Raw genomic sequence first — 27,044 nt, 5'->3', positions numbered from 1 at the left:
CTAAGACTTTTAGTCTTGATTTCTTTGTATCAGTTCCCAAACTAATACCCATTTTTCCGATAGCGATACTTAAAGTATAGAAATGAAGTGTTCGGAGAATTCTCCTATAGTTTTCCTTCAAAAAATATGGACCGAGCTAGAGAGAGATGAGAGATCGAAGTGGAAGCTACATTAGGAACAGGGGCGATGGCCTTAAATTTGGCAATCCCGCATGGCCCTACTAGGCCTTGCAGTTAAAGTAGCTAACCTTGTAGGTAAACATTCTTTGAATTGTGCACGCATGCCCTCAATCTGACGCACGCGGCGCCTCTCAAACCGCTATATATAAGGCGTGCAGGAGAGCATGGACTAGAGAGAGTTAGAGCGGGGCGGCCATGAGAAAGATGATGCAGCCCAGCAGGTTCAAGAAGATTTGCGTGTTCTGCGGCAGCAGCCAGGGGAAGAAGACGAGCTACCATGACGCCGCCGTTGACCTCGCCGAAGAGCTGGTATATAATAAACGATGAACTAATACGAAGTATACATGCTTGCCTTATTTTATTACTATTCAAGCACCAGCTAGCTAGTTTTCGATTACATTATGCATATATGATATACACGCGCGTTGCTAGCCAGCCAGTAGCTTTCTTTGTGCCATTTCTTTTCATGTCATCATGTGTGTGGTCTAATGTATTAATTATGCGACAGGACATATTGATCAATTAACACATGCATAAATAGATCGACTTCCAGTTTTGGCAGAGGGAGATTTATCTTTCAATATTACCATATCCAATGGTGAAGAAGTACTTCAGTGTGTAGCATGCTCTGGTGCTCGATTTACTTGTTCATTGGTCTAAACGGTTGAACCACAAGTTCAAAAATAGTCCAGTGGTGAGTTTCTTTAGTAGTCCACAAGAGAAGGAGGGAAGGAGGAGGAAGAAGAGGGAGCTCCTCCTAAGCTCAGGGGCCGCATCCGCCACTGGTCCTAGTGTTCTTTGAGCATACTATGTTTTATTAGCATATACTATGTTTTATTAGCATATACTTCCTTTGTTCCTAAATATTTACCACCATTGAGCATACTAAGTCATGGTTAAAATATCTTTAATGATAAAACAAGCCACAATCCAAAAAATATATATTTACATACTTTGTCTTTGTCTTGAATAAGATGAATAGTCAAATATCATGTCCAAAAGTTAATAGTGACAATGCAAATATTTAGGAACGGATGGAGTATGACTTTGTGCGCCTTTATTACTCGCTAATAGATATGCATACTCTTTTGCCATGCTAGAGATGTACACAGGGGGTCATTATTAGTTAACTTATAATAATACACTAAGTCTAAATGCTTTGTATGCAACAACAGAAGTAGTGAAGCATACTTTTGTATTTCATATATTTTGTCTCTCGAATGGTTGTCATAGGTGCGTCTAATAGTGGTTAAATCGACCTACTAAAGAGTAATGGTTAAATGTGGAACTATTAAGGGGAAGAAACCCTTAAACCTTGTTTGAATACTTAGTAGATTGAAGTGAAATGGATTGGAAAGTAAATTAGTTCATTCTATAATCTATACTCAATCCCCTCCATTCCATTCCAATACTCTACTATCCGAACACAGATTTTCGTCGCTTTTTGTCTGGTTCGATTCAATGCCTAGCGGAAGACGACTCGAACCAGACGACCGACGAGTCATTTCAAGCGTCCGATCAAGAGAGCCAGCGAGCACCGACCGGCCTGCCTGACACGCTGTGCAACGTGAAAACGTGCGTACCCCCTGTTGCAACTTGACAAAGTCCAAAAAAAAAAACGGGCGTACGCCGCCTGTTGTGTCTCGCCGCTCGCTGGTTGGCTGTATGATGCAGGCTCTGCTCGCTGCAGCTGCGTGGTTTAGCAGTGGAAATCACGTACGACTCGCAGCATGCTCGCACTAGGTACCACTACTTTTTTTCAGGAGATCGGGGGATCCTCACCTACATTCATAGCTTCTTGCAAGCTCAATAAATATAATGTTCAGCAATTTTACAAAACCCAACACAACACACTCCTAGAAATAGAGATAGAACAACATGATAGAACACGCAGACCTCACAGTGCAAGCCTAGAAAAAGAGATTAAGATCAAACAGCTAACACATGCAACCAAATGAGGGTAAGATGTCTTTTTCCTCTGGCCTATGTTATCATCAAACTAAACTATACTTTGCCGATCCCCATTCCGCAACTGTGTAGCATTGAGTCGAAGCTGAAGCTGACATACGACAGTCTTGATTGCAGTGCCTTGGAGGACCATCCGGGATCCAATCGACGCCTTGATATGCCCTTTCTAGGGAGGAAACCACAAAGGAGGAAGGGCCATCGAGGGGAGAATGGGGAGATCCAATAGAGGGGATCATGGTCCCGTTAATCCGGCATATGATGAGACAGTACCATCAAGGAAGGAGGATGATGACAAAGTAGAGATGCCGACAATAATCACATACATGCTCATGGTGAAAGTGAACAAAAGGGTGCAGGGAGGAAGCGACAATGGTTTCATTGGGAAGCAAGCAGCAGCAGTAGCAAGTGGGAAGGAGGCGTCTTGACAAAGCCTCCATGGAGGAGAGCGGCACCCGAAGGCGTCGCCATTGTTGGCACCAGTGCAATACCGGGCTTGGATTTCTCCTTGAAGTTTCCCGCCCACCCACCTTGGCCACACCAGCACTTGAATGGAAGGAAATTGACAACGCCTCCACAGAGGAGAGCGGCACCCGCAGGCGTCGCCGTTGTCGAAACCAGCGCAACGCTGGAAGAGGATTTCTCCTTGCAATTCCACCCAAAACTGGTCATCAAAACTGCAGCCGCAGCACCGTGCGCCGCCGATGGGGAAGCCCCGTGCCGCCTCCCCCGCGGTCGCGCATGAGGCCACGCCCACGCGGCCGCCCAAGGTGCTGTCCAAGGCCGTCTGCCACCACGCTGTCGCGGTCTTGGAGAAGCTGGCGGCGCGGGGCCTCGGCACGTTTGTCTGGCGCAAGAAGCTGGACCACGACCTGCCCCGCGTCGTCCTCCCGAGGATCGTCTCGACCTAGTTGGAGCGGCGCCGCTGCCTCGTGCGCCGGAAGGAGGCCGACGGGGACAGGGTGTCAGCCGCGGCGCGGCGCGTCTCCCCGCTGCTGCTGGTGGCTCCGACGCTCGCGAGGGTGGAGGAGGAGGCTAAGGAGGCCGCGTTTCTCCTCGAGCAGAGCAGGCGCGCCAGATCCGGCTGACTCGGGGGGGGGGGGGGGGGGGGGGGGGGGGGGAGCTTGGGGTGACCGAGCTGCTGCTACTGAGCCCCATGCTGGGCCAAATCCGGCCATCCCCGCCCAGGCCATGCCGGAGCTCCAATCCGCCGTTGGCCACAAGCCCGCGGCTAGGGGGCAGAGCCCTACCGTTGCTGTCGTGGGAAGACAAGATCCAGTCTAGGAGAGGGCGGATCTGAGCGCCGCCGAGCGCTGGAGCTTGCTGCAGCTTCCTTCTGGACGGATCTTGAATATCGTTGTGTGTGAGGCCGTGGAGGATGAGAGGGAAGGTGAGGACTGAGGAGGCCTTGCTGCCGCTATCCTGGCACATACATGGACTTCCGGCGTGGTGCTGCAGCAGCAACGAGAGGCTAGGATGGGACGGAGGGGGTTGAGGATGGCGGCGGTGGTGGTTCCACCCGAGTCGCCCTTGAGGGCGACGCGGGGGACGAGCGACACAAATGCCCTAGCTACCACTACTGTCACATCACTGGTGGTCTCTACCCTTTTCGTGCAGCGCGCTAGGTCTGGTACGCCCAGGTTTTGTCCGGTCAGATCAGCCCAAGCCTAAACTGGTAGTGAAACTGGACGTATCGGCACAGTAAAAATTTGCGCAGTTCTCGTTTTCAATGCATCGAAGACCGTCTTCACTCGTCGTTTTATTATACATCGAATATGCTCTTCGACCACGGGTTGAGTCTCTCGTGAGTGCTCACTAAGATAGGTTATTATATGCATATTTTACAGAAATAACTGTTCGTGTGTGTGAAAGTTGTTTACATCATAGATAATAATTTATTAAGTTTGATTATGCATGCATGAGGCTCCTATTTTAGAATGCTGGAGGGAGCGAGTACATATGAACAAACCCTAACTCTCTAAACCTAATGCACTGCAGGTGTCTAGGAACATTGACCTGGTGTATGGCGGCGGAAGCTTAGGGCTCATGGGGCTCATCTCGCACGCCGTCCACCGCGGCGGTAGGCATGTTGTTGGGTAACCACAAGTCCATAGTTCGTTTGTCTAAGCATGAGCATTGTATACGTTTATACATATCCGGTATTCCGATGCTACAAGCTAACTGTGTGTGTGCTGCATGCATATGCCATCCGGTTGCAGGGTCGTTCCCAGGGCTCTCATGACCACTCCTGAGGTAGCGTACAGTAGTCCTTCCAATACAATCACACATACATCATGCACATTTTAATTAGGCATGGATTTTGATCGAACTTTTCGAGTTTTTTTTAAAAAAATTCATAGATTGAAGACAATATGAGTAGATTTTATTAATATGCTATCATAAAAAGTTCCATCAAAATCTGCATAGAGGGAGTGTTTGATAATTTTACATGTGTTTATCATCATCTGGCTGGGTCTTGCCGGTATCAACAACGAGAAAGAACCTGATCTTGCCAGTGTATTCATCGACCTAGGTCTTCCCTGGATCGATGAGATTGGCCAGCGGGATGTCTTACCTTCCCTCGAGTTCGATCCCGGGAAGGCGCTTAGGCAGGGGGGCCATCCCCATGGGGGGGAGGCAGACATCTGGCTGCTATCAGTCGGCTGGATGCATTACTAGTTTCAAGAATTGTACCATCATTTTGAATTATTGATATATATATGCACCAAGGTACTAAATAGCGTTTAGCGGTATGGTAGCGGATTAGGGCTGGTGTAGCGGATCGCGGGTGCTATAGCGAACACTTAGTCCAAATAGCGGAATTCAAAAAATAGTCACAATTTTAGAATATATATGAATATTAACATCAATTACTTAAAAAAAGTTAAAATTTTAAGTTAGACATTACATTTCAAGGTAAGAATCACAAATAAATAGATATAATTAAGATGTATGGATATAAATTGACATTAAATTCTCATATTAATAAATAAAAAAGCATTTTCATCCCTAATCCTTCGTCATGACCTAAATAATCATTTTAAATATTATTATTACCATTTGATTCATATTCATATATCACTTGAATCATAAATGTAGCGAATAGTGGCTTAATATGGGCAATAGCAGGCAATAGCGGACAATAGCGGCCACTAAGTCGAAACATGCTATCTTGGATCTGCTACCTTGTAGCGGTAGCGGTGGGGTACCGCTACCGCTATAGCGGCTGCTATCACGGGCGCTACAAATGCTATTTAGTACATTGATATGAACAACCTTAAACAGATTTACAATTTTGGTTCCTTCTTAAGAGCAAAAAACTTGATCGACATTGTGTCAGATTATCGGAGAGACAGTGGGGGAGGTAAAGGTGGTGGAGGACATGCACCAAAGGAAGGCGGAGATGGCAAGTCAATCCGATGCCTTCATAGCCCTGCCTGGTAAGTAAGTGGTTCTTCTTCGTTTGCCTTGTTGAGTCTCTCTTGTCAGTGTTGCATGCATAACTTGACATCACCATTTATGGCTATGTCATTGATGTTTAGGATAAGGTAATAGTTTAAAAATGAACTAATCATCTTGTCCTAAACGCCATGTATTTCAGAAAGGAGATTGTATATTGCAGCATAAAAAGTTAGCAAATCAGATATGTTTTACAAAATCAGTATAGTATATGGAACTGATATATGAATGAGATATGATCCAGGAGGATACGGAACTCTGGAGGAGCTGTTCCAAGTAATCACATGGGCACAGTTAGGCATCCATCATAAGCCGGTAAAATATATTGTAATCAGTATGCTAGCTCCTATACATCTGAACTGATGCATTCTATATTTAGTATCCAATTGGCCTGATTTGATCGATTAGCTCACACATTAGGTTGGCTTGCTGAACATTGATGGCTACTACAACTCACTGCTGGTGTTCATTGACCATGCCGTGGAGGAAGGCTTCATCAGCCCCAGCGCTCATCACATCTTCGTCCAAGCTCCCAGTGCACAGGAGCTCATGGAGAAGCTTGAGGTACCTGCTAGACTAGAAAGCATGCACTAATTTAAAACTGAGGCTTATTCATTGTGCACAGCACCAAGTCCTCATATGTATCATTCATGTATGTAGGGGTACGCCCCGTACTATGACAAAGTTGCTTCCGAGCTCAACTGGGCCGACGATGCAGGTGATGGTTTTGGAATCAGCGTTTCATCATATGACACAGATCAAATTCTTCAGCCATGGGAGAAACCTCTTTTGTCTCCCGTGAAAGAGGCCCCTTCTATGATGGATAAATAAAACTGCTTAGGGGTAGGAGAGGTTGGGACACCTCAGCTGGTTCCAACTGATGAAATGGAAGAAGACGTCATGACAGATGCATCGATACCTTAGGAGGTTCTTTCAATCCTTATAGTGGTTGTTCTCCACTTTTCGGACAAGGCGCGAGGTCCCAAGTCCCAACAGCTAGTTGTAGGGTAATATCCACCCTGGATGTTTTCTTCGGTGATCCTCTATCCTAAGCTAATGTAGAGCGTAAGGAGTTGGCGAGAGTGTGTTATTCTGTTAGGTGCTCTTGGTGTTTTTCTGTTTGTCATTGTTGTGTGTGCAGTGACATTTGTATGTGTTCTAGCTAGACTTCTAGTGCAAGTGTAATTTTTATTTGTTCGTATCAGCCGATGTTTTTATAATTAATGAGGTGAATTCTCGTGTGTACGTTGCTGTGGGAATTTGAGGAAGAATTTTATATTAGGATTTGAGGTCCAACTATAAGGTCGAAGGAATAATGGTGTTGTCCTGGCTCCTAAATATTGACCATTGAGGATAATACAACGAGCAATTTATCAAACATGAAAATAGGAGTAATAAGATAGCCAGTTAGCTACTCTCTTTTCAGGCTTATTTAGGTCTCAAACATGAAAAAATTGAAGTAAGATCTAATTAATTTTATTTTTATTGCATCTGTTAGCATTCAAACTTGAGTCATTTAGCCCTAACACTATATCAAGTTACCTGCACCGACCAATTCAACCCCAAAAGCTTAAGTTGATGGGAAAATGTAAGAAATCGACTTATAATTAACACATACTAGTAGATTAGCTCAAGTTTCTCATGATAGGCGTCTGGTTGGCAAATAATCAATGGAAAGAGACGCAATAAACCATGTAGACTACATGGTGAGCCCGACATAAATGAGAACAAGTACCATTCACGAGAGCACAATCTTCGTGGCATCAACCGAAGCCTACATGATTGGAGCAGAACCGGGGATGAAAAGACACTTTCTTGAAGCTGTACAACATTGCCACCATACAAAGAAGCAAGAAAACCAGTCATATATATATGTTTGTGAACTCCAGACATGATGAGATTGCGTTCATTTGATCTACATAGTGTTTGATGAATTACAATTTGATTGCAATGAACCATGCTATGTCAAATTGAACAATCCACAATACGCCTCTAAGTATTATGGATTGTTCAATTTGACATCTTGCTATCTTCCTTGGTTATAGCATCTTGCAACCTTCTGACATATTAACTACACCCAGGAACTGTAGTCGCAAAATGAGTCAAAGCACTGGTCTTTTGTGATTTGACATTGTTGGGCATTACTCCAACACAATAAGAAGTGAATACACAGGAACAATTATTCTCTGTCCAAAAAGAGTCAAGCACGTCATCCTTCACATAATTTGATACTGAAGTCTGAAGATGAACATGTCTATGATGATGGGGAGGAGCGTGGTAGAGGTCTCGCTCCAAGTCGGCAGCGGCAATAAAAGAGGCATCTAGGGAGGAAGGAAGACAAGGAGAGGTGGAAGAGCGGTGTGTAAAAAAAAAAAGAGGCCCGCAATGGTTTTTGTTGTAGGAAGTGATGGTGGCCAATATTCCTAATGTTTCGCCATTTCACTCCTACCCCCTTCCTGTGGCTCCTTTTCTTTTTCTCTGTTTTGCGTTCCATGGTTCCAAACAAGGCATTATTTAAGATGGCCGGTTTAGAAGCCTAGACCTCTGCCATTCTTTTTGAATGAATGAACATTCGAAAACTTGCATGATTGAATTTTAGAGAAGGAAACACTGCTAGCCTATTCCCAGGCAGAACCCCTGCTTGTATTGGTAGTAACTAGTACGTGCAGACAGTAAGATTCTTTGCATATCTGGCACCACCAAAAAAAACCCTTCAAATAATAATAGTAATGTCAAAGTGCCAAGATGGTGGTCATATGGCTCTAAATGCTGTAAAACATACTAATTAATCTAACACAAATGTTCATTGTTTTACGTGATATTCAACATTCTTCAACCATCTGATAAGTTCAGTATGCTCCTTGTTTTCCATGTACGCATGCAGGAACGCGGCAAGATCATCATTAACTCCTCTTTGCTCCAAGTAATCTCGCACTGCACTTTGCATCTCCTCATCTAACTCACTGTTCACCAGAACAAGCAGAATGATCAGTATACCCTCCACATAAATGAGAGGAAAAAACGGTCTGTTTCATATTGCCTCTAATGAAGCTAATTGGTGGCAACAAAGAGCAATTAAATCAAAATGGCCATGAACCATGTGCTAATATGTTCCATTCTCAACTTTGCTTGCTACACCCTCGTCAGCAGCAACGCATAATTGCTGTGAAGAACGGGACTTGTGAAAAAAGGACCGAAATGACAGTTTTGGTAGTTCAGGGACTAAATTGAGCCTACGTTGATAGTTCAAGGACGATAATGGCTATTCCGCCAATAAATAATTAGTCCTTGTGTTGCATCTAACAAGTTAGCACCACACCAGTCATTCTTCAAATGAAACGCAAACTTGGGTATTTTTCACAGAATTTTCACAACATTTTCTTGCAAAACAAAATGCAGTCACAATTCCTGAACATGAATTTGGAAAGGAAAGGGATTTCGACCTTTCCCCATCCCAAGTATTTCACCTATTTCATGAATGATCACACCATCTTTAGTTCACAAATAACAAGAACAAAGCACATTTTAATCACTGGCAAGATGAGTACCAACACGCAAGCAAAATTTAGAGATGTTAGTCAATTCCCATCTACATTGTATCACCTGAATTGGCGGCCGACGTACTGCTGCAACGGCACAGGCCCGCCGCAGCGGACGGGGAAGACCCTCTGCACCTCCATCTCGTCGGGCCACGCGGAGCACTCAAAGTTGAGCGCCACCCCGGGCCGCGCTGCCTTGGAGACCTCGACCTTGACGGTGATGTGCAACCTGGGCGGGCCGCCCGTGTCCGCGCCCGAGCGGGTGGGCGGCAGCGCGCCGTCGACTAATGTGGCGTCCACCTTGACCTCCTCTTCCTCCCCCTCCTCGGCCGAAGGGAACACGCCGCGCAGGCGGGCCCACTGCTCGCCCGGGCGGTCCTCTACGGCGAAGGGCGCGGGGGGCGGGGGTGCTCGTGGCGGGGTCGAGTTGTCGAGAAAGGAGATCTCAGAGCGGACGGAGCGGAGGAGGCGGTCGATGAAGGCGGACCGGCGCATGTCGGAGATGTAGGTGCGGGACGGGAGGAGGCGCGGGGGGCTGGGGGAAGGGAGCGGAAGCGCGCCGAGGTGGGGGCGCAGGCGGAGCAGCCGCCGTGCCAGCGCCATGGCGATGCTCGTCGGCGGCGGGGAGTCGGAGGATTTTGAGTGGTTTTCCGGACGGGAAGCGTAGTAGACTAGTGGAGCACGGGCAGCGGGCACAGCCCAGTCTATTCAGGCCAGAATGGGCCAACGAGCTTGCTCTGATGGGCTGTCTTCGGCTCACCCAGTAAAAGGGGTCCAGTGAAGAGTTCCCATGAATCGAACCCACTAGTATAGTGGACCCGTGTTTATCATGGCAGCCACGGTTCGATTTTTGGTCAGCCACGGTTCGATTTTTGGTCAGATCCAACGGCGAGATTGCCGGACATGGGCAACGACGATGCTGTGGCCATCGTACAAAATGGACGCGTGAACTGTGTCAACATAGCATGTAACAATTGCTGTCAACAATTCCTAAGAAATAACAATATCAGTCCAGCAACAACTACAAAGTGTCATTCCTGTAGCATTTGCATCCAAAAAATGAGGAAAAGGATTTATGTCTAGATCAAGGCTGCTCTTCCAATGGGGAGGAGGAGGCCTGAAAAAGCCATTTCCAGCAATCCAGCTATGGTGCTACAATGGTAGCACCACTGACGATCACAGTGACAAAGTAAAATTTTCTTCTTAATAAAACAAATTGGTTGATATGAAGATGCTCTTAATAACAGAAACAGGTTCAACAACAAATTATGGTTCCTTTCTACGAATGAGAACAACATTTAACTCGGATACTATGGAAATCAATGAAGAAGAATTGCCGAAACTCTGCTCACCTTAAGTGGAAACAGTTTATTTCCTCCCTAGAGTTCCTCAGCGAAGTTTCTCCTTCACAGAATGCTTCTTGGCAGCCTCCCGTACCTTTTCAAATTGGTGGTGTGAGTGTCGCCATGTACCGGTTTGCGGGGAAAGGTGTCAAGTCAGGTACCATAGCAGCAGCTCACAACTTCTCAGGGAGCACAGCAATGGCCTCTTTTTTTAGTGTTAGAAGTGATGAATCTGTTGTTTGCCTTGCACGGTGCCGCTGCATTAGCACACAACTGTATTATTTGGTAAGTTGCCGACCATCTTCGATTGTGAACTCATACTTGGGGATTGCCTCCTCATCAACCAGCCCAAGACTTATATAGTCAAGTCCAGGTGGACCCATCAGCACACGCCACCCCGGCCCCCCCCACCACCAGTGGCTTTAGCTTTGGCCTTGGCTATATCAAGCTCACACTGGCTCTCCTTGGAGATAAGTCCAAGCTCCAAGCGTTTGGCCTCACGAAGACGCTATTTGGGAGACAAGTGCCACAGGGGAGTATGGGCATTTGAGACAAGACTGTGAAATCTGAGTAATGCGCTCCATGGCCTCACGACAACCACGACCACCACCTCCCCTGCCAGTGGAAGGCGTCCCTTTCTTTGCTCCGATGGAGGAACGCTTCAAAGGCTGATCTGCTTTGAGCTTAGCCTTTTCTTTGGCTGTGCCACTCACTGGCGCACACTGTTGAAGCTGGTGATGCTGACTGGTCACACCAGATGCTAGTGCAGGGCTTATAGTTAGTGTCTTGAGACGCCGAAACATGACATTCCGTGCACTTGAAGCCATTCAACTACCTTACCTACATGACTCAGAAATATGTAACAATTTGACCTTTTCTTTCTTTTCTTTATGTGGAACATACAAACATATAAAGTTTTCTTGCGGATGGTCAACCAAACAGAACGAGTAGGATCAAAAACAATCAAGCAGCAACAAACGAATGCTAAATACAAAATAAGATATGCTTGAACCACATAATGGAACATGCAATAGAAAAACCCAGTACTCCGTAGTAATTATTCCAATAGAGAACAAAATGTGAGTAAACTCACACCAGACATACCAAGTATCAAGCAGCATTTATGACTCTATTTTTGGTCAATGGATGCTAGCTTTTTAGAAACTTTTATGATGAGGGCGCTTCAGCTTTGAGTGAGACCTCACACATTGGCATTAGCTTCTAATATTGAGTTGCATGCACCAACCAGTTCAACCCAAAAGCTTAAACTGATAGGAAAAGGTGGGCAATTCACTTATACTCCAATACTCCTCCTCACGTGCAGGCTCCCTCAGGCCACATGTGGAAATTGGAGTGGGCTGCAATTATTTTATTTAATCGTGCCCACCAGGATTCGAACTTGAGACCTCTAGCTCTGATACTATATTGAGTTGCATGCACCAACCAATTCAACCCAAAAGTTTAAGTTGATAGGGAAAGGTGAGCAATTCATTTATACTCCAACATCTAAGACTACACCCAGTTTCATTTAGCATCAACCATCAGGCATCAAATCACCATTGTGGTGGTTGGCAACACATTATTCAGTTGAGAAGAAAGTTTGCATTTCCAATTCCACCATCCACATCCAATAGTTGAACGTAGCATATACCGAAATTTGGAGAAAAATAATAGGGTTTCAATACCTCAGTCGGACTGGAGGAAGCTCCTCTGGGGGTCGCTGCAGCAGGGCCTCCGACGTCGGCGTCACGAGCTCTCCAAGGTCGGTCCGGCGTTGGCGTCAGAGTCATCGATGTCGGTGTGTAGCGGCGCGGCGAAGAGGACGTGCAGGTGGGGTTTGGAAATGGAAGAGGAGGCAAGTGGAGGAGGAGGGGTGGCGGGAGCACGTGGAGCTGTTGGTGTTGGAGTGAGGGAGGTCGGGAGGGTACGGCGGCGAGATGGGGATTGGAAAGGTAGAGAGCATGGGCCGCGGGGCAGGATCGGGACTCAGGAGATTGGGATCGGTGTGGATGGCTTGGTCAGAGTCGAACGAGACGGAGAGTGGATGCGGCGGGTGGGTTTTGGGTTTTGCTTTTTTTAGAGGCGGTTTTGGGTTTTGTTAGGTGGCCGATTTTTGCAGTGTAAGGTGGGCCAGTCCAGTTTGCTTGTTGCTGCCACGGTCCATGGCCTATAGCTGTGTCCTGACTCCTCTTAGTGCATATCCAAAAGTGCCAAAAAAACACTCCCAATAAAGCCCGTCTCAATGGGAGTTTTATGGCGCCGGCACCTCAGAATCGACGGTGCAAGGGGCCGTCCCTCCCTCCGTCCACGGTGCCGGCTCGTCTCCGTCTGTAGCGCCACCTCCCCTTCACCTAGGCCACGCTCTCCCTTAGATTGAAGTTGTGCCCATCCTTTAACTGTGGCAGGTTGCTTGATTCCCCCATCTTTTTTTTAGACCTCTCCACCTTTTATTTATTCAAAGTTATAGGAGTACGAATTACAAACACCATCCAGTGGTGTTAGAAACCACACATGTCTACTGACCTGACTATAAATCGAGCTCCTAGCCAGTGCATGTGCATCAATGTTAGATCTTCTGCTTTCGTGCACAACCTCAACAGCTTCGAATCTTCCTCTCCCTACATTGATCTCCCAGATGATCTGTCCATAGCTGCCAATGCCTGCCCCTTGGAGATTCTTGACGACACTAGCACAATCACTCGCCAGCCTGAATTTCTGAATGAGTAGGTCGCTTACTAGTGCTAGGCCTTCCCTGCATGCCAGCGCTTTTGCTATCTTGGTATCTGTGACCCCCTTTAGTACCACAGCTGATGCTCCAACAAAAGTGCCAACAGCACTTCGCGCTACTACCGCCACTGCTGCTGTGTTCGAGTTTTTGGACATGGCCGCATCAACATTGATTTTAGGAAAAGCATGCGGAGGGGTATCCACTTCGGAATCCGAATTTGTCCTAGTTGTTGTTACGACTTTGGGCTTGATTTCAACATCTCCAATTCTGTTATAAACTGTTCGATAAAATAATGTGTCGACAGCGGACTTTAGAATATATTCTCATGAATTGCCTTGCACCGTGCATGCCACACTGCCCACAATTTCATGACTACTCGTATAAGTATATTATGTGGCAGTACCTCCATCACCTCCTTCAGCCAACCTTGGGCGTCTTGATTCTGAGCCTGACCCAAAACTTCTATAATGTCATCGTGTTTCAGTGCCCCGACACACCTGGACATGTTACATTCTAGCAATGAATGTCTCCATGAGTCCAAGGCTCCACAAAAACCACAGCCAAGGAGGTAAAGGCTACACACCCCCACCGGTTACTTCTACATCCGAATCTCGGGACGAGATTCTTCTTAAGGGGGGTAGGCTGTAACGGCCTCGGATGAAACTCCTACGCGTTAATCTTAATCCGAGTCCCTGATCACCTGTCTCAGTTTACCAAGGTTGTTTGCTCAACCTCCAGATCTCCCGACCCTTCGATCCGACCCCTCGCCGTGGTCTCCCCAGTTCCGACCCTGCCGACCCCCAACCCGCTGTCGGATCTTTCTAAGTCCTCCCACAACACCTCCCTTCGGTCTGAGCCGTGGACCACCAAGACTGACCGGTGGACCCACGAGATCTTTCCCCCAGATCTCCCGCGACAGGCGCACTCGAGTTGCATGCCTGCTTCAGAGTTCCCCAGCCGTGTGGCTCAACTCCTCCGACGCCTGCCGCTCCGCCTCGTAGCCGGCCACGACCGGATGGATTCTCGCGCCCCCTTCCCCAATCACGGCAGAAGCTCCTCTGCTACCCTTTCTGCAGCACCTCGCCGCCCGCGCCCATCATCACATCGCCAGATCCCGGCTGCAGAGCCCGATGCCGCCCATCTTTTCCGTCACCTCTCCACAGTCGCGCCGCCCCGGTCCTCGCTACGCGACGATTCCTCCTCCGCCAACCCAGACCGCGGCAGCGACAGCTCCTTTTCCGCCTTGTCAGAAGCTCCGCCCCGACAATCTGTTGCTCCGCGCTCGCCCGCGCGACCGCAGTCGCCTATCTTCTCACCTGTGCGCCCTCGTTTCTAGCGCCGTTTCCCGGGTCACTTCCATCAGATCCACCGCACGACGACACCCACCTCCGCCAAATCTCAACCACCGGCAAACCCGCACCTGCGCCGCCCTGACATCGGTGCCCAATGACCGCCGGTGTCATCCCCGAAGTCCTGCTCCACCACCCTCGTTGCTCAATCGTCGCCCCGGCAGAGCACTCCATCGTTTCTTCCCCGGCCTTCGCGCCGCTCCCCCTTATCACTTCCGCGCCGCTATAAAATGGGATGCCGGAGCCCTGCCGGAGTTCCCCTTTGCCATAGCTGCCCTCTCTCTTACTCCCTGTTCGAGCTCACAGCGCCACCACCTAAGTCTGAGGAACTCTCCTCTCCGCGCAAACACCACTTTCCCCAATCCACCAGCCACTGCTTTCAGTGCTGCCCAAGAGCTTGCTTGTGATCCACAAGAAGCACCGCCGCCGCCGGAATACCGCCGGACATCCTCGCCGCTGTCCCAAGCCCCTTAGTCCTTCCGCCCAAGCCTTCTCTGTAAGACGAAGGTAAGCTGCCGACCCTTGTTCGCCTCGTCCGACCCCTCCTATCCGCCCGACCCCGGTTCCGTCTCGCCCGACCCTGTCTGTTCCGCTGACCCTTCTCCACCTCGCCCGAGGGATCGGCTGTATCTTTTTCTTGAACCGAGGGTGTATGTGTAAAACTTGGAGACTTTTTAGCGTTAAGTCTGAGGACCCCTAGCACATCTATTCCTCTAGATTAAGGGTCAGATCATAAGTTCCTCCCCATCCGACCCTTATATCTTGATCTCCATCAACTCCTTTGAACCTCCCCACCCTCCTGTAACTTGCCGCAAGTTTCTGGGCTCAAACTTGCTGTTGAAATAACCGTCTAAATGCTAACCCATGCATTGCATTCGTGTAGAGCTGCGTCTCGCCGACGGCTTCTACGAGTTGCACCCGGCGCCAGAAGATGAAGGTGTAGCCGAGCTCCTGCCTCCAGAAGCCGAAGCTGCCCAAGCAGACGAGCAGTTTCCCTCCTCCTTGCTCGAAGGCAAGCCCCGGATGCATGAATCCCCTGTGTTTTACCAAACTTGTGCATGCCTTCCTTTTCATGCTTGTGCATTTACGTATAGGAGTTGTTTGGAACCATAGATGCATGACTTAGTTTTCCCTTCATCTGACACTAGCTGTTGGACCGAGTAGATGCTTTGCTTAATTAGGAAACGGTAAAAGCCGAGTGATTTCCTGTCACTCGCGAGTTGTAGGAGTTGGTTGTTTCCCTTCTGTTACAACTATAAGGACGATGGACGGGGCAGGGTTTTGGGTAACTCTTTGGTGGTCGGTTGATCGCCCCGTCTGTCTATGAAACTTGCTAAGGCCCGACAGTGGTGGTGTTCGTGATCAAGTGTTTGAAAGTACTAATCTCATACCTAGTATGGGATGGGGAAGCCTAGTACCTGATTGAACTAGGGCGTGGCTTATACCCCTGCTGTCCCTGGAACGAGGTTCCCATGGTGCATCATGTGGGTGCAAGTGCGGTCACAGTACGGTAGAGGCCTGGACTACGGAGCATTGCATGCCAAGGGAAGTTTGGACCTGACACGCGCCTGGGAATTGATGAGGACGGCCGACACAGGAAGCGACCCTTGTGGTGCGCGGATGTCGTGAGATTAGGTTCGCCATGCATGGTTAAGAAACTCGAATCGATTCGTCTGCCTCTCACAGTTTGAGACTGCTTGATCGCTATGTCACCCTGAGTAAATAAGGAATCTGATGATGACATGGTCTGTTGATGATGTATATACCCTTTGGTTGGTTCTATGTTTGCTTAAAACAAGTTGCTAACTTAGACTGGATAATGAACTTAGAACTTGAGCTAAAACTTAAAAGTAGGGATACGCCTAGCGCTTTTGGCAAACAAACCCCTCAGCCAAAAAGCCTTGCATGTCTAGAAGAGGTAGTTTAGCGCGCTCCCTGTCGGTTAAGTCTTGTTGAGCTTAGTAGCTCAGCCTTGTTGTGGCTCTTCTTTTTCAGGTGAAGTTGCTGCCTCTGAGCCTCCCTCTGCTGGTACTTGGCCGCCCCAACTCCCTCCGGGTTGGACGGTTGAGTGGGATCCCTCCTCGGACGGCGAGGAGCGGGATCAATGATGTCCCGGTTGGCCTCACCAGGGATGTCCGACCTCGACGAGTTAGCTTCCGCTAGTTGTTTTACCTTTTGTTGTTTTTCTGCTGAACCTTGTAAAACTCTGATGTTGTTTTTATGGCCAAACTAAATGGTTAATTTGTTAACTCAGTGGACTTGTTGTATTCTCTGGAATCGCTCACCTTCGTGTGGGTTTGCTATTCGGTCCTGTTCAAGTGGTTAAATCGGATGAAATCCGATGGCACTTCGTGTTTACTCGGGTTAGGCATGAGCGTCACGTATCATGCGGCTAAATCATGTTTAACCAAGTAAATCCGAAGTGGATCCGCCACAGTTGTGTACCAACATTCTATAGGCAGATCTGACAGAGAAAATGCCAGTTCGCTCATAATGCCATGCCTAGAAATCATCCCTTCCATCTGAGCTAAGAGGGATATTTGTGATAACTTCTATGTCCATCGGAGTGAAGAAAAGATTTAGCTTGTGGCAGTTCCAAGTCCCCGATGTCTGATCAATGAGATCACTGACTAGCTGCGGAGGATTATTTCTAATGCAACACACATGACGTAATATGCAGTTCCTTGGCAGCCAATTCATGCTCCAGATATGTGTTTCCTCACCATTGCCAATTCTACGAATGATCCCTTGCTTGAGTACCTCTTTGTCATCAACAATTGCTCGCCACACCCTTGATGGTGACTCACGTACTTCAGCATTCAAGAAATCTTCATAAGGAAAGTAGACTTTTTTAAGGATTCATGCACTAAGTGAACCTGGCTCTTGCATAATTCTCCAAGCTTGCCTCGCTAGCAACGCTAGATTAAACATTTCAATGTCCCTAAACCCCAGGCTACCTGCACATTTAGGTTTAGTTATGTGATCCCATGCTACCCAGCATGTTCTATGTTTCCCTTCCTTACTCCCCCACCAAAATCTTTGAAGCAGCCCGTCAATATGTTTGAACAGTCCTCTCAAGAGCTTGAAGCAAGACATGGAGTAGGTTGGTATAGCTTGGGCTACTGCTTTGATTAATACTTCTTTCCCTCCTGATGACAACGTCTGCTCCATCCAGCCCTGCACTCGCTTCCACACTCGATCCTTCAGGTACTTAAATGCACCATTTCTTGAACTACCTACATCGGTAGGCATACCTAAATATTTCTTACTTAGAGCTTCATTATTAACTTCTAGAATATTCTTTATTTCTGCTCTTAAGCTACCTGAGCACCCCTTAGCAAAGTGTACAGATGGCTTGTTCATATTCACTTGCTATCCTGATGCCTTGCACTACACTTGTAACACATTCTTAACTTCCTTTGCACTCTCCCTATTCGCTTTGAAGAACAGCAGGCTGTCATCCACAAAGAGTAAGTGACTCACCACCGGAGCCGATGGAGCCACCTTGATGCCATTAAGTTGCGTTGACTGAACTCGTGATTTTAACACGCATGAAAGGCCCTCTGCTGCCAATAAAAAGAGGTAGGGAGAGATTGGATCCCCTTGACGAATACCCCTTGAGGGTTTAAAACTTTCCATCCATTCACCATTGAAAAGCACCGACAATGAAACCGTGGTCACCATTCTCATAATTGACACTACCCAGATTTGGTGAAAACCAAGCCGTATCATGACTGACCGTAGATAAACCCACTCTACTCGGTCATAAGCTTTCCTCATGTCCAGCTTTAGGGAACAACACCTACTATCTTGAGCTCGCTTCTTCTTCATAAAATGCATGCACTCATAAGCTGTAATGATGTTATCTGTGATCAGTCACCCAGGGACAAAAGCAGATTACTCTTTAGCTATAATTTCCGGCAATATTCTCCTCAATTTGTTTGCCAACACCTTGGAACCAATCTTGTATATCATTGCAGAGATTGATCAGTCGAAACTGACCAAGCTCTTCTGGCTGACCCACCTTGGGAATTAATATAATGCTAGTATTATTTATGCTTGATGGATCATCTTCTCCCCGCAACACCCTTAAAACAACTGATGTTACTTCCTCACTACATAGATCCCAATGATGCTAGAAAAAATGTGCTTGAAAACCATCCGGCCCTAGTGCTTTGGTTGGAAACATTTGGAATAGAGCAACCTTAACTTCTTCATCACTGAAAGGCAGGAGTAACTGACTGTTCATCTTTGTTGTGACCTTAACAGGGACCGTGTCTAAAACACGTTCCATATCCTCCGTCCTTTCCGACGTATACAGATCGTTATAAAAGACTGACGTCATAATTCCCATCTCCTTCTCATTTTCTATAAATTGACCATCTAGCTTCCGCAGCTTCACTATCTTATTCTTCTTTTTTCATTGACTTGCTCGCAAGTGAAAAAAAACTTTGTATTCTTGTCACCGGCCGTAAGTCACAATTTTCTCGAATGTTGTTGCTACATAATTTCCTCTCAATTATGCAATTCAACAATTCTGTCTGATATCTTGACCTCTGCATGTGATGGGCCGATCCTAGTTGGGTCAGATCGCAACCTCTCAAGGTCCTCATTCAACTTCTTTAGCTCTTGTCTAACATGGTCAAAAGATTGTGTTTTCCATGCACCGAGGTGTCCACATACAGCAGTCAATTTTGCCTCCAGCTCCTTGAGCGTGCTCACCTTGCCCTTACCCAGCCATGTCTGTGCCATCACAGGGAAAAAATCTTGATGTGATTCTCGCATTAGTTCATACCTGAATGCTTTCTTCTTTCGTCGTCATTGGCGGCAATTAGTATTATGTCCCCACCTCAGCAAGATGGGATCATGATATGAAGCCGCTGCCGTAAGGTGACTCACTCGCGCCAACGGGAATCTCGTACACCAATCTGTAGTGGCAAGAGCACAATCCAATCGCACACGACAGAACATCCCACCCACCACCTTCTTCTCGAAAGTCCAGCTGGACCCTTCATAGCCAAGGTCATAAAGGCCGCATATATCCACCATCTCCCTGAACCCTTCGATCTGAGAACGGTTGCGCTCTTGGAGTCCATTATACTCGGACCTGTGTAGGACTTCATTAAAATCACCTATACAGACCCAGGGTAAGGAAGATGTCGCTTTGATAAATTTGAGCATGTCCCATGTCTTGTGACGTTCTGAGACCTGCGCCTCTCCATACACACATATCAATCTCTATGGATCACTCCCATCCTCCGTTACAATTGCATCAATATGGTATTGGGAGAATGGTAAAATTTGAACTCTTGTTTTATTATTCCAAAAAATTCCTAATCCACCACTGCGGCTAGAACTATTTACATCAAATGCATTATCAAAACCAAGAGTAGTTTTCAGACTCTCCACTCGTGCTTTGTGAACTTGAGTTTCTAAGACACACAGCACCGAAGGGGCAACCCTCTTCGCTAGCTCGCGAAGTTTCTTGACTGTCGTGGTGTTGCCCAAACTGCAACAGTTCCAACTAAGGCAACTCATTGCTCCCGGTTGTCCTCCTTCTCGGAGTCTACCATAGTTGTGTTTGGAACCTCCTTCTCAGTCTCTATGAGTTTCTTTTGTTTCTTCTTCTCTCTCGGTGAGATATACTTAGGAGGAGGAGGGGGCACACATATCTCCACTTTGTTGCTCGGCTCTGCCGTCATGGAGAGTTGCTTCTTAGCTAACACTTCCCTGGACCTGCCATGCTTCTCCTCCATGGGTTTAACAGGGCTAGTAGCAGTGTCACTAAGTTCCGCATCGGTTCCTTTGTCCAAGCCTGCTTCCTCTGACGCTCGCTTCCTCGACCCTGAACCATCGTCCGATCCCACCTTTTTCTCCATCCAGACTCCTCCCCGTGGATACGAGCCCCAGCCACCTCGGCCTCTGCCTCTGCCCTTCGCCGGGCAATCTCCACGCTCTTCTTTGGGTTGCTCGTGCTCCACACCTATGTTCCCACGAACCGTAGGAGTTACTGGATGCCACGTCTCTTCACCCACTATCATCCAGTTGCCAAACTAGAGATCTTCCTCTGTGTATTCCCCTGTGCCACACTCTAGATGAACATGCCCCATAAGACCACAGTGCGAGCAAAACTGAGGAATCTTCTCATATTTGACTTGTATCAAGATGTTGTCCTGCCCCTCCGGCGCCAACGTGAAAAATCTCAAAAGCGGTCTTGACGCTTCTAGATTAACCCTCGCTCTATGGAAGTCACCTCCACTAGTTGATTATGGCTCTCATCTCTACCGTTACCAAGCTGTCGATCTTGCTCGCCAGCTGCTTCAAGTTTGATTTCGTGTGGTACAGATGTGGAACTAAACCCATGCAGGAATCACGTGAGGCAAAACAGATGGAATCGCGGTAGATCCATCGAATTCTTCAAGCATTAGTGCACACCGCGGAAAATCCATGGTCCTTCTTCCATTATCCTCTTCCAATCACCTAGGCAAAAGGCTTGAACGACAAATATGTTCTTCCCAATTGGGCAAAAAGTCACCTCATGCGCCGTATTCCAAGCCGATCTCATGGTCGACATCAACGAAGCTTCACTGAATTCTTTGACTGTCAGGAGCTTGGCCGCCGCCATCCACTTGACATCTGGCAGGCTCTCTCTATCTTCCTTAGCCAGGAACACCCCCTCCTTCTCCGAATCACTGAGCTTCAACTTTTGCAGCAGTTCATCAACATCCGCATCAATCCTCCTTGCCTTCCCTTTAGATGCATTCGCCGCCATCCTTCCACCTGGAACCCTAGATCACGTTTCCCTTGACTGGAATGTGCCAAGGTCGGGCAGTTGACTATGTCAACCCCTTTATCAACCCGAGCAGTGCAATTTGGGCCAGATCGTAGCAGGATTCCGGTATCAAAATCCTCCGCCGCCAGTAACGCCGACAGAGTCGTCCAAAACGCGCCGCTCACGCTTGATTTCCCCATCTACTGTGTCTCCAGGTAAAAGTGGACCGATTAGACTGCTGGAGCTCAGCATGTCTATTGGATCAAAGAGCTAGGGCCAGCAGAGTATGGAAATGCAGCAGTCAAGGCGGAGAGGCGGCGATCGAGTAAAAGATCGTGAGATGAGGAATAAACGCTGATAGGAGGCAGCATTGGTTAGATCATTTTTTAAAACTTAGCGTTGGTTAGATCTCCCGTGAAAACAAAATCAACCTAGGCCCACCTCTTGATGATGTGGCACCATTTAATTTTTTTGGAAAAGTATTTTTTGAGCACTGTTTGAGAAGGTGTTTTTTACTCCCAATATTTTTTGGCAAGGTCTCAAAACTAGTATTTTTGGACTTCATCTTTTAGGCACTCTTGGAGATGCTCTGTGCAGCACTCCCTCCGTCCAAGAAAATAAGTTATTCTGCGATTCAAAATTTGTGCTAAAAAACAAGCCTTTATACTCAATTTAACATCAATTTAACATGTGTGCATGTGCATGTGGGCATGCAGCAGTCAATTAGTGTTAAATATGGTTAATAAATAAGGGCAATCGAGGTCATTCTACCTCTTATTAATCTGTCCTAAAATTATCAGGATGGCTTGTTTTTTGAACGGAGGGAGTACATTATCCAAATGGCAAAATTACCCGTGTCCCCCTCTTAGTGCAGTACATTATTACAATAGGCCATCTTATGCAACTCTGGTGCACATTTTCCCTTTGATTCTATCCCTTGATTGTTTCTTTTCCTACTATACAATGGCCAAGTATCGAGGCAAAAAGATGCTATAGTAGTGTTTCAAAGAGTTTTCGACTCCGTAGGAGTGCTCACATTTTCTTATATTTGTTCTAGGAATCAACTGAGATCTGTCGTGCGTCTGTATTATGTGGAGAGAGAGAGAGAGTAGAGAAAACAGTAAGTACCCTCGTGTAACACGGACAAGCATTAACCATGTTGGCAGAATTTTCATCCGGATCCTCCCTCACCTTCGCTTCAAAGTTAGCCTTGGCAAAAGCTTTCACTAAAAATACCGTGTGAACATGTAGCCGCCTTTAAGCAAGTTGAGGGAAGACTGGCAAATGAAAGTAAAGACCTTATGTACCGGGTCAAATGCAACATAAAGTAGCTAGGATACACGGTGATCTTGCTCACTAATGGTTAGCTATATAGATATAAAATTGCATTCAGTGGCTTTAGTTGTTGTCTTTGATGCCGGCCTCTCATGACATAACTTCATTTGTCGGACTGAAAAAGAAAGTCCAATCATCATACCAGACCGTATGATACCATACAAGAAACCAACAAACATTTGTGGGGTTTTAAACAACAGGTGGAATTGTCAAGTCAAGTCTTTAAAACATGATCAGAGGTCTCTGTGGCGACTTCTTATGTTCCCATTTACCTAATGACCTAACTAACATGGCATAATTAATGAACTGACAACGATAGCCCTCCAGGCATGCCATTCTAATATAACAACCGCAGCTAACAATGACAAAGTGGCTTTATATAGCATGATTAAACTACAGTAGCTCGAAAAGCTTTGCATACGTTCACATCCCAACACTATTGAATTCAAAAAAAAATTTAGTTCGCGAAGTGTTACTCCTCAAAACCAAAATTTATACACGAAAAGAGGCTTGCTAATTAAGTCGGTGCCTATCATCGAATAGAGATAATTTACTTTTTGTTATTCTCGTTTCTGATAAACAGAACTGAATTTTAAAGGCTTTATCATGCATACTATATTGAGATACTTTTGAGGACGTACTTGTAGTTGTAGTGCTAATCTTACGTAACTTACCTATATTAAATTCTACTAGTATATCAACTACTGTAGCAAAAGACAAATAAATATAAAAAGGAAGAAATCAAAACGGAGCTGTTGATTAATTACTCCATAAGTAAATGAAGTGAGGTAGCTATTGGGTATGATGTGGACTACTGTCAGTGGTGGCAAATCAAGTGAGACACCAGCTCAATCGATCAACAAGAGCAAATTTGTGTTGATGGCCATACGCTTACTGCCATGCCTCCTACTGGTAGCAGCATTAACGGCCGCCGCCGACGCTGAGAGCACCACCACCAGCTGCCCCGACAGCTGCGGCGGTATGCGCATCCAGTACCCCTTCGGCATCGGCGCCGGCTGCTTCCGCAAAGGCTTCGAGATCGTCTGCGACGGCGGCAGGCCGGTGCTCGCCGGCGCCACGGCGCCCATCCCGGTGACCCACCTCTCCATCAGGACGGCGGGGCTCCGCGTGATGCTTCCCGTCGGGTGGGAGTGCTTCAACGCCTCCGACGAGGTGCGCGCCTGGAGCGACGGCGACGTGCGGCTCAACCGGGACGACGCCGACGCGTACCGCGTCTCCAGCGCCCACAACCAGCTCGTCGTCCTCGGCTGCAACACCCTGGGCTACATCCAGGGCCAGCGCGACGAGGGCAACGACTACTCCTTCGCCTACTACACCGGCTGCCTCTCCTTCTGCAACGACTCCGGCAGCGCGGCCGACGGCGCCTGCGCCGGCGTCGGGTGCTGCCGCGTCGACGTCCCGCCCGGCATCACCGACAACAAGATGAACTTCAGGGCGTACAACCACAAGGAGAGGCTTGGCTACAGCCCCTGCGACTACGCCTTCTTCGTGGACAGGGAGAACTACACCTTCCACACCGCGGACCTCAGGATGGAGATCAACCGGACGATGCCGGTGTGGCTGGATTGGGCCATCCGTGACAACCTGACCTGCGATGAGGCCAAGAAGGCGCAGGGGTACGCCTGCGTGAGCTCAAACAGTGAGTGCCACAAGTCGTTCAACGGACCTGGGTATGTCTGCAACTGCAGCATGGGCTACGAGGGCAACCCCTACGTCGTTGATGGTTGTACCGGTAAGTGCGTGTGTAAAGAAGAGGAGGGATGGTGAACCGCGCTATAACAGCTCATCAGAGACTAGGTTTTTCTCTAAGGAACCAGCTCTGATGAGTGACGAGTTCATTTGCTATTTGGGATTTTTGTGGTATACTGTTGCAATATATAGGTTCTTTCATTGGAGTCTGGATTTATTGAAATTTTTTTACAGGATTAGGTTATGCTTTGAACATGGACTCAGGGAGGGTCCTCTAGCTAGGAAATTCTTATTTGAACAGTTTCCAATCCCCTTCGGTTTTTTTTTTCACTACAACCACAAGCATGCAGGTTTCTCCCGTTCACGCTAAGAAATTTATCCAAGGTTCTTTTTGCCATCATGTAGTCATATGTCGACAATATCCCAGATTCTAGAAAGTAGCACGTCTGTTACGTTGTGACGGTCTCTAACCAAACCTTGGTAATATTGGTTTTATACATTTTATTTTGTCCATTTTTTATTGTTTTGTCGGTAAGCTGGTTAGGCATGAACTGTACCAGTTTATAAAGCAATTCATCAACTTCATTTCAAAATATTTTTCAAGAGCATTTCTAACTTTATGTCAAGTTTTACACCGTCCACTCTAGTCTCTACTCCCTCCGTTCCAAATTATAAGTCATTCCAACTTTCTTGGAAAGTCAAACCATATTATGTTTAACTAAAATTATAGAGAGGATCATAAAAATTTATGGCACCGAATAGATATACTATGAAAATATATTTAATGAAGAAACTAATGGTACTGGTACTTATTTGGTATCATCAATATTAGTACTTTATTGTATAAATTTGATCAAACTTGAGATGTTTAATTTGGGACGGAGGGAGTACTTCCTAATTGGGGAACACTCACAACTCACCGTTTCTGTACAGATATCAATGAGTGCGAACGTCAAGAGTATCCATGCAGAGGTGTTTGCCGGAATACGTTGGGTTCATATGAATGCAAATGCCCCAGTGGTTTCCACAGTGCTGATCCGTTTAAAGAGCCTTGCAACCTCAAATTTCCACTTGGTGTAGTAATTGCTTCAGGTACATATGTGCCATGCCATGTATATACATTCTTTTGATATACAAGAAACTAGAACATCATATCATTTAAGTATCATCATTGGAAAAATGTTTTTTATCATAAAGTTTGTCCCACTGTTTTGATTGTACGACCTGAAAAAAAAACTATTGCTACCATATCCAACCTTGAAAATCTATCCATGCATGTATCATTCTAGCAAGGATAACTGACATTCACTGGAACACGTAAGTTCTTATATATGCATGCCTAGTTCAGAAATCAGAACAACCAGGGACAGAACTAGATAACCTCCATGTTTCTTAAAGCTATGGTATTTAGGTAAAGTAATTATTATAGCAAAAGTAGGCAGAACTCTATTAAATTTGTGCTGGTTAGTTAGAAAAGTTGTATAATCAGTAGGTTGTATATTTTTGCAATTTATGTAGGTGCTGCTGGTTGTCTGTTCATAATATCGGTTGTGGTGTTCGTCTGGCTCCTTCGCAAAGAGAAAAGGAAGACCAAGGAATATTTTCAAAAAAATGGGGGTCCTACGCTAGAAAAGGTTACCAAGATCAAGCTATTCAAAAAGGAGGAGCTGATGCCAATTTTAAGAAGTAACAATCTTATTGGAGAAGGTGGCTTTGGTGAGGTTTACAAGGGGCTTCTTGGAGATGAACCGGTAGCAGTGAAGAAGCCCAAGAATGTCAATTTGGCAGACCAGTTCACCAACGAAGTTATAATTCAGTCTCGAGTCATGCACAAGAACATTGTCAAGCTCATTGGCTGTTGCCTAGAAGTCGATATCCCAATTTTAGCCTATGAGTTTGTGCCGAAAGGCAGCCTTGACGACATTTTGCACGGCAGCAGGGAGCCCCTGGACTTGGACCAACGTCTGGATATTGCTGCACAATCAGCTAGGGGTCTAGCTTATTTGCATTCAGATACCATCACAACAATTCTACATGGTGACATTAAACCAGCTAATATCCTTTTAAGTGATGACTTGGTACCAAAGATATCCGACTTTGGTATATCTAGGATGATTACCGTCGACAAAAAATACACGAGAAATGTCATTGGTGCTGTGAGCTATGTGGATCCAGTATATCTGCAGTCAGGAAGACTAACGAGTAAAAGTGATGTCTACAGTTTTGGAGTCGTGCTCCTAGAACTCATCACAAGGAAGAAAGTCACAGATTCTAACAACTTACTAAGGAACTTTCTCGATGCTTACACAAAGGACAAGAGAGTGATTGAGCTTGTCGACTCAGAAATTGCAACAACGGAGAACATGGAGCTTCTTCATAGTCTGGCTGGAATGATTGTGGAGTGCCTAGATCTTAACATCGATCAAAGGCCGGAGATGATAGATGTAGCAGAGAATCTTCGCGCCATGCTAAAGGGATCACGGAGCAAAACGAATGAGATATGATTTTTTTTTCCCTGTGGGTTTGATGCATGATACAGTTTGAAAGTTGTACATGTGGAAGGAGTTTGGAAATGAAATTGTAATGCAGTAAACTGTCATATCTCCTAAGAAGGAAGTGAGGCGGTTTCTATTTGAAACAAAGGAGTAGTGCTTCCATTTTCGCG

The 27,044-nt window shown here is 46.6% G+C and overlaps 3 protein-coding genes and 1 pseudogene across 3 annotated transcripts; 2 read left to right on the top strand and 2 right to left on the bottom strand.

The window, feature by feature from the left end:
• The first annotated feature begins 341 nt into the window (after nt 1-341).
• On the top strand, nt 342-6,434 carry LOC117859723 (probable cytokinin riboside 5'-monophosphate phosphoribohydrolase LOGL10). The gene is made up of 7 exons (XM_034742901.2): nt 342-488; nt 4,143-4,240; nt 4,364-4,397; nt 5,485-5,584; nt 5,848-5,918; nt 6,024-6,167; nt 6,264-6,434. Exons 1-7 carry the CDS (start codon nt 375-377, stop codon nt 6,432-6,434), a joined length of 732 nt encoding a protein of 243 aa, XP_034598792.1. The 5' UTR covers nt 342-374.
• A 1,833-nt stretch (nt 6,435-8,267) lies between these two features.
• Nucleotides 8,268-9,852, bottom strand: LOC117859724 (uncharacterized protein At2g39795, mitochondrial). Its single transcript, XM_034742905.2, has 2 exons — nt 9,207-9,852; nt 8,268-8,566 (listed from the first exon to the last, which is right to left on the bottom strand). The coding sequence occupies exons 1-2, from the start codon at nt 9,743-9,745 to the stop codon at nt 8,407-8,409; spliced, it is 699 nt and encodes a 232-aa protein (XP_034598796.1). The 5' UTR covers nt 9,746-9,852; the 3' UTR covers nt 8,268-8,406.
• Nucleotides 9,853-10,531: 679 nt separating this feature from the next.
• Nucleotides 10,532-11,312, bottom strand: LOC117860427 (uncharacterized; annotated as a pseudogene).
• Nucleotides 11,313-23,481: 12,169 nt separating this feature from the next.
• On the top strand, nt 23,482-27,044 carry LOC117861267 (wall-associated receptor kinase 2). Its single transcript, XM_034744797.1, has 3 exons — nt 23,482-24,422; nt 25,313-25,471; nt 25,898-27,044. The coding sequence occupies exons 1-3, from the start codon at nt 23,549-23,551 to the stop codon at nt 26,881-26,883; spliced, it is 2,019 nt and encodes a 672-aa protein (XP_034600688.1). The 5' UTR covers nt 23,482-23,548; the 3' UTR covers nt 26,884-27,044.

Source organism: Setaria viridis, chromosome 6 (assembly GCF_005286985.2).
Source record: "Setaria viridis chromosome 6, Setaria_viridis_v4.0, whole genome shotgun sequence".
Taxonomy (NCBI): Eukaryota; Viridiplantae; Streptophyta; class Magnoliopsida; order Poales; family Poaceae; genus Setaria; species Setaria viridis.
This window is presented reverse-complemented; position numbering and strand designations above follow the sequence as displayed.

Bases quoted from the DNA above. Each gene is read 5' to 3' on its own strand.
- LOC117859724 (XM_034742905.2), bottom strand. From the start codon at position 9,745: ATGGCGCTGGCACGGCGGCTGCTCCGCCTGCGCCCCCACCTCGGCGCG. The intron at 8,567-9,206 runs GTGATACAATGT...TCTGGTGAACAG, and splicing joins TACGTCGGCCGCCAATTCAG to TGAGTTAGATGAGGAGATGC.
- LOC117859723 (XM_034742901.2), top strand. From the start codon at position 375: ATGAGAAAGATGATGCAGCCCAGCAGGTTCAAGAAGATTTGCGTGTTC. The intron at 4,398-5,484 runs GTAGCGTACAGT...ACATTGTGTCAG, and splicing joins CTCTCATGACCACTCCTGAG to ATTATCGGAGAGACAGTGGG. The intron at 5,585-5,847 runs GTAAGTAAGTGG...GATATGATCCAG, and splicing joins TGCCTTCATAGCCCTGCCTG to GAGGATACGGAACTCTGGAG.
- LOC117861267 (XM_034744797.1), top strand. From the start codon at position 23,549: ATGGCCATACGCTTACTGCCATGCCTCCTACTGGTAGCAGCATTAACG. The intron at 24,423-25,312 runs GTAAGTGCGTGT...GTTTCTGTACAG, and splicing joins CGTCGTTGATGGTTGTACCG to ATATCAATGAGTGCGAACGT. The intron at 25,472-25,897 runs GTACATATGTGC...CAATTTATGTAG, and splicing joins TGGTGTAGTAATTGCTTCAG to GTGCTGCTGGTTGTCTGTTC.